Here is an 11,299-nt window from a genome sequence, read left to right as displayed (position 1 = left end):
TTATTTGTTGGTTGTTAACACACTTCTGTCTAAACCTCCTGATCATTTTACACTGAAAGCTTATATAACGTGTTTAGGTATAAAACATATGTATAACATGTATATATGTACATTAAAATCTCTCTCTCTGTCTCTGTCTCTCTGTCTCTGTCTCTCTTTCTCTCTCTCTCTTTCTCTCTCTGTCTCTGTCTCTCTTTCTCTCTCTTTCTCTCTGTCTCTCTCTCTCTCTCTCTTTCTCTCTCTCTCTTTCTCTCTCTGTCTCTGTCTCTCTTTCTCTCTCTCTCTGTCTCTTTCTCTCTCTCTCTTTCTCTCTCTGTCTCTGTCTCTCTTTCTCTCTTTCTCTCTCTTTCTCTCTGTCTCTCTGTCTCTCTCTCTCTCTCTCTCTCTCTCTCTCTCTCTCTCTCTCTCTCTCTCTCTCTCTCTCTGTAGTGTACAGTCAGCAGTCAGGGAGCGAGCCCGTGTTCCACCCTGACCGACAGCACCGCGTCTCCCAGCACAGAGAGCCCATGTTCCAGCCTGGTGCTCAGTGCTCAGTGCTCAGGTTCAGCAGAGAGACCGCCGGTGTGTTGCTCCGGCTCCTGCAGCACCACCACCATGAGCACCACCACCATCACCACCCCCAGCTCCACACTGGAGAGCAAGGACAGCGGGATCATTGGTAAATCACGAACGTGTGTGTGCGTGTGTGTGTGTTTAAAGTCTGCGTGGTGGCTGAGTCATGCTTGGTAAGACCACCTCTATCCCACGCTGAGATTACAGGCTGAGCATCAAAAACATCAGCTCCAACACGATCCCTGTCTCGCTGCCCTTTAAACTGCGTAGCAGTAGCAGAAACAATAAGCTTTATGGCAAACTTAACTTAACGTACAGGACATAAAGATTACACCTCTTATGCTTTATAAACATGAAAATGTATCTCTGTTGTACCATTTATATACAAAAATATAACCTATATAACCTTCATATAGGGGTGCACAGTGGCTTAGTAGTTAGCACATTCGCCTCATACCTCCAGGGTTGGGGTTCGATTCCCGCCTCCGTCTTGTGTGTGTGGAGTTTGCATGTTCTCCCCGTGCCTCGGGGGTTTCCTCCGGGTACTCCGGTTTCCTCCCCCGGTCCAAAAACATGCATGGTAGGTTGATTGGCATCTCTGGAAAATTGTCCGTAGTGTGTGATTGTGTGAGTGAATGAGTGTGTGTGTGTGTGTGTGCCCTGTGATGGGGGTTGGCACTCCATCCAGGGTGTATCCTGCCTTGATGCCCGATGACACCTGAGATAGGCACAGGCTCCCCGTGACCCGAGGTAGTTCGGATAAGCGGTAGAAGATGAATGAGTGAGTGAATGAATCCTCCCTGTCATCCGTCAGGGCAGATCTGGTTCCTTCATGTAAACATATGAAGTCCGTTTGAAAAACGTCTCTCCTTGTATTATGGTTAAGGTTTATAAGCTTCAGACTGACACAACAACGGGGTGTTTTAGTGACGTCTCGGACCGGCGCCGGCGTTTGCTCTCGGGCAGTTAGGTGGGGTTTGTGTCAGCCCTAACACGCCTTGTTTTTTTTGTCCTGTACTTAATCAAAACTCCTTACGCAACTGTACGAGAGAAAGGAAGTCAAGTGCAGTGTATAGTGTTAATCAAAAGAACACGAGAAGAGAAAGTGTTAGCCTCCATTTAAAAGTCAGAGGTCATGTGACCTGAATTCATTGTTCTGTGATGTGACACTGTATGAGAGTTTCTTCATCCACACCGGTATATAGACACGAGACGCACCTTCACCGAGCGGCTGAGACACTTCCTGTCATGTTGCCTTGTCAGCTGTGTTCGCTAGCTAGCCGTGACTAGCATTTCAGTATAAAACGCCGTTACACTGTTATATGTTACTGTGCACCTTCCTTGTCTGTGAGTCCTTTTGGCATAATTGTGAAACAAAAAGCACGATGTGTACAGTTTCACAAGAGCACTTTCTGGTAACAGTGATGTCCCAGAGCTGTCCCTAAGCTGCGTTCTGGTGAAAGTGGGACGGCTGTGTCTTTATTTCAGGTCTGCCTCAGCTTTGAAGTAGGACACAAGCACTTTTTTTTTGTTATCCCAGAATAGTGCTTTTTGATTTGGATGCACTTAGGAAAAGGACGATGAGAGCTAACCAGGTAACGTACCGGTCATGTAGTGTTTTAGAGTTTTAGAACCTCACAAGAATCAAAAGCTTCACAACTGATAAATATGATTAAGTTTTTTAAGTGAATGTGTTTGTTATAACTGACTTTGTCCTGCTCTGTGTTTTTGTTCAGCCACAGTGACCAGCTCCAGTGAGAACGAGGAGCGTTGTGGATCTAGTCTGGAGTGGGGGAAAGATGGTGGTGGTGGTGGTGGTGGTGGTGGTGGTGGTGTAACCATCAGAGACAGCATCCATCCCACCCCTCCACCTGTAGCTCCCGTCCCTCTCAGAGACTCCTCAGTACCCAGTGATGCCCCGTTCCAGCCTCGGACTTCCCCAGCTGCCCCGCCACCCTCAGACGGACTCGCCCCGTACCACAGCGCCTCACTGGTAATGCCAAGGCCCAACTCAGTGGCAGGTAAGTGATCATAATCATAAGTAATGGTCCCCTGTAATAAGAATACGGAACGGCGTGTGTCTGTCTGTGAAACCTGACACAGACGACGGAAGATTTAGCACATAGAGTCCCAGTGTTGCCACCACTCTTCCCTTCCCAGTAGGAATATCGCTCCGTCGTTGTTGTTTTTTAAACACGCACACAATCTGTATGCTAATTACATAATACAGTATTCAGATTACATTACATTATAAATATCGATTTTGATGGTGCACGTTCAGACGTCCTGATTTAGCACACGCTAATGTTCTATTGAGCTCTCTGTCTGAATTTGAGTGTCAGTAAGTTGCTGGAACATAAAGATGACATAAAGATTCTTTTAATTCCATTTACTGTACATAGGAAAAGTTCACAACTTTACTTTAAGATGAATAAACGAGATCAGCTAAGCGTCGGAATGCCTTCGCTCAGCGTGATCGCTGAACGCTCTAAATTTCAGACAGGTTCGTTTTTTGTTTGTTTGTTTTTCATTTTTAAAAATGAAAGTTTTATGTTTTTATTTTTATGTTAACAAGTTTGACCCAATTACCAAAATTCTGAATGAGCAGAATTCACTATCAGCTGTGTAAATGATATGTTTAGTTCAGGACTACTTTAAAGTACAGATTATTCAGAGTTCTTGTGATTGGACCGAAGAGGCTTTTTGGGGATTTGCTGTACCTCCAACAAATGTGTGTGTGTGTGTGTGTGTGTGTGTGCAAGAGAACGAGTTCGTCTTCCTTCTGTGCGAGCATGTGTTGGTCCCAGAGGAGAAAGCTCACCGTGCCACCTCAGTGATTCTGCTGTTGCTGTCGGAAAGCATGAAAAACATTAGAAGGATGTGATGACAGAAAGCACGAGGGTGGACTACACGAGTGATGGGTGGGGGTGGGGGGGGGGGGGTTTAAGCAAATGCTTTGTGAATTTTCTCCTGAATGATTCTGGTTCATGCACACACACACACACACACACACACACACACACACGTCTAAATTTGATGTACGAAGGGAGATTCGAATTGTCAGTGCGCTCAACACTTGTTAGGAAACGAACAGAAAAGTAACAGGGTTTGTGCCTCGTTTCCTGTATAGAGCAGAAAACATTGAGGCGACAAGCAAATAATCGGATCTGTGTCTTTTTTTTATTTTATTTTATATTAAATTGAATTTGACAGAATAACCTGCTTATATGGACTTGTGCTCCCATTAAAGCTGCATCTGTGGAAGGTCGGTTGTGTCTCAGAGAGAATTGTGAACAGCCGTCTGACAGCGACACTCCCCTTTTTCACTCCACTCCGCTCCTCCTCCTCATCCTCACCCCTTCATGATTGCAACGTGATGCTCCATCTGCAGAGATTACACGATTCAGGCCGATGAGATTACAGCGAGAACGGAGGGGATGCGGCTGAGCGGAATGTGCTAGAAAAACCAAATGAATGAGCGGCTAATGGAGGGAACGGATACAGATCAGTGATTGGATGGTTTATGCTTAACTGACAGGTGTAAATGCGCGCTGAGATGCGCATCTTAGTCCCTGCACCGTGTGTGAAATAGTAGATGGTAAAATGGAGGTGTAGAAGGAGGCGTGGTCTCTGTCTGTCACTCTTAATGAAAAGGGTGTGGCTTTTCGATCTCTTATCTCTCTTGAAGGATGTTTGGCGTGTGTGTGTGTCCTTCTCAGTGAAGGAGACGTGGCATGTTTGCTTGTCAGTCCCACTGAAGGGGCGTGGCCATTCAATCCGTCATTCTCCACGTAGGAGGAACTGACAGGTTCCTACGTGTTTAGCATCATTCAGCCATCATAATTTGATAGGTAGCTTGTAGAAGTTGGTAGTAATTGAAAAAGTCATCATAAGAGCAACAATGTCTTTTTAAAAAATGGGATAATAAATAATTTACTACAATAGATGTACTGTTATATCACCCAGCATCTGATCTCATCTGGTTTAGAAATGTTTATTTTGTTTATTGTCCCATCTCATTGTATGATCTCTCTCTCTCTCTCTCTCTCTCTCTCTCTCTCTCTCTCTCCAGCCACCAGTAGTACTAATCTGGAGGAGTTGACGTATCTGGACGAGCAGCGAAATGTCCCTATGCGTTCGTCTCTGCGTGGACCGTGGCACGGCGCACACACCAGCGGTCGCAACCAGGAGAACAAAGGTCCTCCACTTGTTTACTCCCCCACCCACGATCAGCTCAACCAAAACCATAAATATATCCAACTGATGTTCCACAAAATGAATATAACCAGATAGCATGCATCACAATTGTTTAAAAATCTTAATTTATGAAGAATTAACAAACGCTTCTGTGAAATGTAGTTTGCTTAAATCTAACAATATTCACAAAACCCGATTAGTACTCTATGTGTTTTTGTATCTTAAGCGTCACTTTCTGTACTTAACTCCTTCACAGCTCGATTCACACCGTATAAGCCGGTAGACATCATGCTCAAACCCCTGCTGTTCGAGGTTCCTAGCATTAGCAGCACGGACACCACGTTTGTGGGTCGTGAGTGGCTGTTCCAGCGTCTGGAGGAGGTCTTGATGGGCGAAGGGGACATGGGGCCGGGACGCGGTGCCATCGTGGTGGGCAGCGTGGGCTTCGGGAAGACAGCAATCATCTCCAGACTCGTGGCTCTGAGTTGTCACAGTGGTCGGATGAGACAGATCGCGTCCAACAGCCCTGGAGCCTCGCCTAAAAGTAAGGAGGCACCAGTGCACACGTCACACTGCTTACTAGCTAGAAAAGTAATAGCATGTGTGTGTGTTTCAGGTGGAAGTAAAGGAAGTGACCACTCTTGCCATGGCAGCCAGCTGAACCCACCGTCTCACAGTCCCCACCGCAGCAGCAGTTGCCCTCCGACCCCCGACACACACCGGCACAGAGAGGAGGCCGTCAAGCGCCTAGCCAGCAAGGTCTTCTTCTTTTTCTCTACCTTTATTCATCATGTGTTCTAAGGAAGTTTAGTAATGTATGATGTATACCACACTGTAATACACTACACTATACACTACACTGTAATACACTACACTATACACTACACTGTAATACACTACACTATACACCACACTGTAATACACTACACTATACACCACACTGTAATACACTACACTATACACCACACTGTAATACACTACACTATACACTACACTGTAATACACTACACTATACACCACACTGTAATACACTACACTATACACTACACTGTAATACACTACACTATACACCACACTGTAATACACTACACTATACACCACACTGTAATACACTACACTATACACCACACTGTAATACACTACACTATACACTACACTGTAATACACTACACTATACACCACACTGTAATACACTACACTATACACTACACTGTAATACACTACACTATACACCACACTGTAATACACTACACTATACACTACACTGTAATACACTACACTATACACCACACTGTAATACACTACACTATACACTACACTGTAATACACTACACTATACACTACATTATAATACACTACACCACACTATAATACACTACACTGTAATACACTACACTATACACCACACTGTAATACACTACACTATACACTACACTGTAATACACTACACTATACACCACACTGTAATACACTACACTATACACCACACTGTAATACACTACACTATACACCACACTGTAATACACTACACTATACACCACACTGTAATACACTACACTATACACTACACTGTAATACACTACACTATACACTACACTGTAATACACTACACTATACACCACACTGTAATACACTACACTATACACCACACTGTAATACACTACACTATACACCACACTGTAATACACTACACTATACACCACACTGTAATACACTACACTATACACCACACTGTAATACACTACACTAAAAAAACAATCTAATAAACTACACTAAACGCCACACTGTTAAACACTACACTATACACTACACTGTAATACACGACACTATACACAACACTGTAATACACTACACTATACACCACACTGTAATACACTACACTATACACCACACTGTAATACACTACACTATACACCACACTGTAATACACTACACTATACACTACACTGTAATACACTACACTATACACCACACTGTAATACACTACACTATACACCACACTGTAATACACTACACTATACACCACACTGTAATACACTACACTATACACCACACTGTAATACACTACACTATACACCACACTGTAATACACTACACTATACACCACACTGTAATACACTACACTATACACCACACTGTAATACACTACACTATACACCACACTGTAATACACTACACTATACACCACACTGTAATACACTACACTATACACCACACTGTAATACACTACACTATACACCACACTGTAATACACTACACTATACACCACACTGTAATACACTACACTATACACCACACTGTAATACACTACACTATACACCACACTGTAATACACTACACTATACACCACACTGTAATACACTACACTATACACCACACTGTAATACACTACACTATACACTACACTGTAATACACTACACTATACACCACACTGTAATACACTACACTATACACTACACTATACACCACACTGTAATACACTACACTATACACCACACTGTAATACACTACACTATACACCACACTGTAATACACTACACTATACACTACACTGTAATACACTACACTATACACTACACTGTAATACACTACACTATACACCACACTGTAATACACTACACTATACACTACACTGTAATACACTACACTATACACCACACTGTAATACACTACACTATACACTACACTATACACTACACTGTAATACACTACACTATACACTACACTGTAATACACTACACTATACACCACACTGTAATACACTACACTATACACCACACTGTAATACACTACACTATACACTACACTGTAATACACTACACTATACACCACACTGTAATACACTACACTATACACCACACTGTAATACACTACACTATACACTACACTGTAATACACTACACTATACACTACACTATACACCACACTGTAATACACTACACTATACACCACACTGTAATACACTACACTATACACTACACTGTAATACACTACACTATACACCACACTGTAATACACTACACTATACACTACACTGTAATACACTACACTATACACCACACTGTAATACACTACACTATACACTACACTGTAATACACTACACTATACACTACACTGTAATACACTACACTATACACTACACTGTAATACACTACACTATACACTACACTGTAATACACCACACTATACACTACACTATAATACACTACACTATACACTACACTATACACTACACTATACACTACACTGTAATACACTACACTATACACCACACTGTAATACACTACACTATACACCACACTGTAATACACTACACTATACACTACACTATACACTACACTATACACTACACTGTAATACACTACACTATACACCACACTGTAATACACTACACTATACACTACACTATACACTACACTATACACTACACTATACACTACACTGTAATACACTACACTATACACCACACTGTAATACACTACACTATACACCACACTGTAATACACTACACTATACACCACACTGTAATACACTACACTATACACTACACTGTAATACACTACACTATACACTACACTGTAATACACTACACTATACACCACACTGTAATACACTACACTATACACCACACTGTAATACACTACACTATACACCACACTGTAATACACTACACTATACACCACACTGTAATACACTACACTATACACTACACTGTAATACACTACACTATACACTACACTGTAATACACTACACTATACTCTACACTGTAATACACTACACTATACACTACATTGTAATACACTACACTATACTCTACACTGTAATACACTACACTATACTCTACACTGTAATACACTACACTATACACTACACTATACACTACACTATACACTACACTGTAATACACCACACTATACACTACACTATAATACACTACACTATACACTACACTATAATACACTACACTATACACTACACTATAATACACTACACTATACACTACACTATACACTACACTGTAATACACTACACTATACACTACACTATACACTACATTATAATACACTACACTATACACTACACTGTAATACACTACACTATACACTACACTATACACTACATTATAATACACTACACTATACACTACACTATACACTACACTATAATACACTACACTATACACTACACTATAATACACTACACTATACACTACACTATACACCACACTGTAATACACTACACTATATACTACACTGTAATACACTACACTATACACTACACTGTAATACACTACACTATACACTACACTATACACTACACTGTAATACACTACACTATACACTACACTATAATAAACTACACTATACACTACACTGTAATACACTACACTATACACTACACTATAATACACTACACTATACACTACACTGTAATACACTACACTATACACTACACTATACACTACACTGTAATACACTACATTATATACTACACTATACAGTACACTATACAGTACACTGTACACTACACTATATACTACACAACACTTTACTATAGTACACTATAAACTATATACTACATTACACTTTACTACATTACACTTTACTACACTACACTATATACTACACCATATATTACACTACACTTTACTTCATTACACTTTACTACACTACACTATATACTACACTATACTACACTACACTACTACACTATACTTTACTACACTACACTATATACTACACTGTACTATACTTTACTACACTACACACTACACTATATACTACATTACAATATATACTACACTACATGCTACTATACTTCACTGTACTACAATACACTAGACTATACTTTACTACACAGCACTACACTCTACTAGACTGCACTACATACTACACTTTACTACACTACACTGTTCAATGTTATTAAGCTAAAAATTGTTAATTGTAAAAGATGTAAGTTGTTAAATTAAATTGTTTATTGCGACAAAAGTATAAAATGATGGTTGGCTAGTAATGTTAATTAATACAGTCTGACAGAACTATAATACATAAAGCAGTTGGAGTTAGAGATCCAGCATCAGCTTACATCACACCATGGACACACCCCGTCCCATACTTCATGTCATTTACTCATGTGGATCAAATTGTATCATATAAACATTTATGAATTTAGAGCTGCAACAAATTACACAAGTGATTCATAAGTCAGAATGAAGGTGATTAATGTAAATCATGCGCATCACGATCGTGGAATTTTAAAATGCAAACTATTTTTGTTGAAGAGCAGAATTGGTTTTGACAGCCGTAATTTGTGCAGAGTTCAGACTGAGCCTGTGAGAATTGAGCCTGTGCGCTAGTGATGACACTCCATGCATCTCAAACATTTCTGCCATTTGCTTCGGAGAGGAAAAAAAAAAGTCTGTTTCATCCGAGATCTAAAATATAATTGTGACTGAAAAGCAGCACCTCCCATGCAGTTCTGACACCTTGGTTCTGATGAGCTGTGTGTGTGTGTGTGTGTGTGTGTGCTGCGTGGAACATGTTTGCTGCCTGCATCTGGGTTTCATCTCGACTGAACGTCCTAGTCACGCCTTTTTAATCAGCCATCTGCCGGCCGTCGCTCTTCTGCAGACTGACTGTGTGTTTGTGCGTTTGTGGAGGATTAAGAGCTCATACAGGAGATGGGGGTTTAAAATAAAAACATATCAGATACGGTTCATCCCTGGATGTATTTGTGTTCTCTTCTCCGGACAGGTTGTAGCGTATCATTACTGCCAGGCTGATAACACGTACACGTGCCTGGTGCCGGAGTTTGTGCACAGCGTGTCTGCGCTGCTGTGTCGCGCTACACGGCTCGGAGCCTACAGAGAAATGCTGATGAGGGAGAACCAGTTACAGAGTCTTCTGAGCCTGCGCTCGTGTGTGCAGGATCCGGTCGCAGCTTTCCGTCGAGGCGTACTCGAGCCCCTCGTCCTCCTACGCAAGGGTGAGGCACCTGATATCGGCCTGACGTAACCCCTTAATGCACAGCTTCCATAATAAAACGTGTAAAACTCAATACTGGTACACCAGATATTTTCATTTTATCACATAAGACCTAAAATGATGTCTTCAGCAGTGATGTCTCACACGGTATAAAGCTCCTTAGTGCCAAGAGGTGTCGGATGCTGTAGCCTTGCTGTCTGGGTGGGAGGGGCTTACTCTGTCTTGGTATCACTCGCAGCCAATCGTTGTTCATCTGTAAGCTTGTGTATGTAGAAGAAGACGGATAGCACTTTGCTGTTGTCCGTTCACGTGAATGTAAACGTCGTTAACGTCTGGCTCGTTCTCCTCATCCTCACGCTCCTCGTCTTCCTCGCGTGACTCGAGCAGAGAGGAAGATCGCAGAGGATGACTACATCATCCTGGTGGACGGTCTAAACGAGGCAGAGTTCCACAAACCTGACTACGGAGATACAATCGCCTCCTTCATCACCAAGATCGTCTCCAAGTTCCCCGTCTGGCTTAAACTGGTCGTCACAGTCCGAGTTAACCTGGTGGTGAGTTGA

At 41.6% G+C, this 11,299-nt stretch overlaps 1 protein-coding gene across 3 annotated transcripts in view; it reads left to right on the top strand.

Annotated features, from left to right (window-relative positions):
• The window catches only part of tanc1a (tetratricopeptide repeat, ankyrin repeat and coiled-coil containing 1a), a 57,743-nt gene that overhangs the window by 31,588 nt on the left and 14,856 nt on the right, over nucleotides 1-11,299 (top strand). For all 3 annotated transcript variants that reach the window (XM_060868947.1, XM_060868948.1, XM_060868944.1), the window contains exons 6-12: nucleotides 430-658; nucleotides 2,289-2,573; nucleotides 4,625-4,750; nucleotides 5,006-5,293; nucleotides 5,366-5,508; nucleotides 10,506-10,737; nucleotides 11,124-11,290. In XM_060868947.1, the coding sequence (XP_060724930.1) occupies nucleotides 430-658; nucleotides 2,289-2,573; nucleotides 4,625-4,750; nucleotides 5,006-5,293; nucleotides 5,366-5,508; nucleotides 10,506-10,737; nucleotides 11,124-11,290 (1,470 nt within the window). The remainder of the gene's footprint in view (nucleotides 1-429; nucleotides 659-2,288; nucleotides 2,574-4,624; nucleotides 4,751-5,005; nucleotides 5,294-5,365; nucleotides 5,509-10,505; nucleotides 10,738-11,123; nucleotides 11,291-11,299) is intronic.

The sequence above is a fragment of the Tachysurus vachellii genome, chromosome 4, assembly GCF_030014155.1.
Source record: "Tachysurus vachellii isolate PV-2020 chromosome 4, HZAU_Pvac_v1, whole genome shotgun sequence".
Taxonomy (NCBI): Eukaryota; Metazoa; Chordata; class Actinopteri; order Siluriformes; family Bagridae; genus Tachysurus; species Tachysurus vachellii.
Note: the sequence above shows the minus strand (reverse complement) of the source record. Positions and strands in the feature narration are given on the sequence as shown.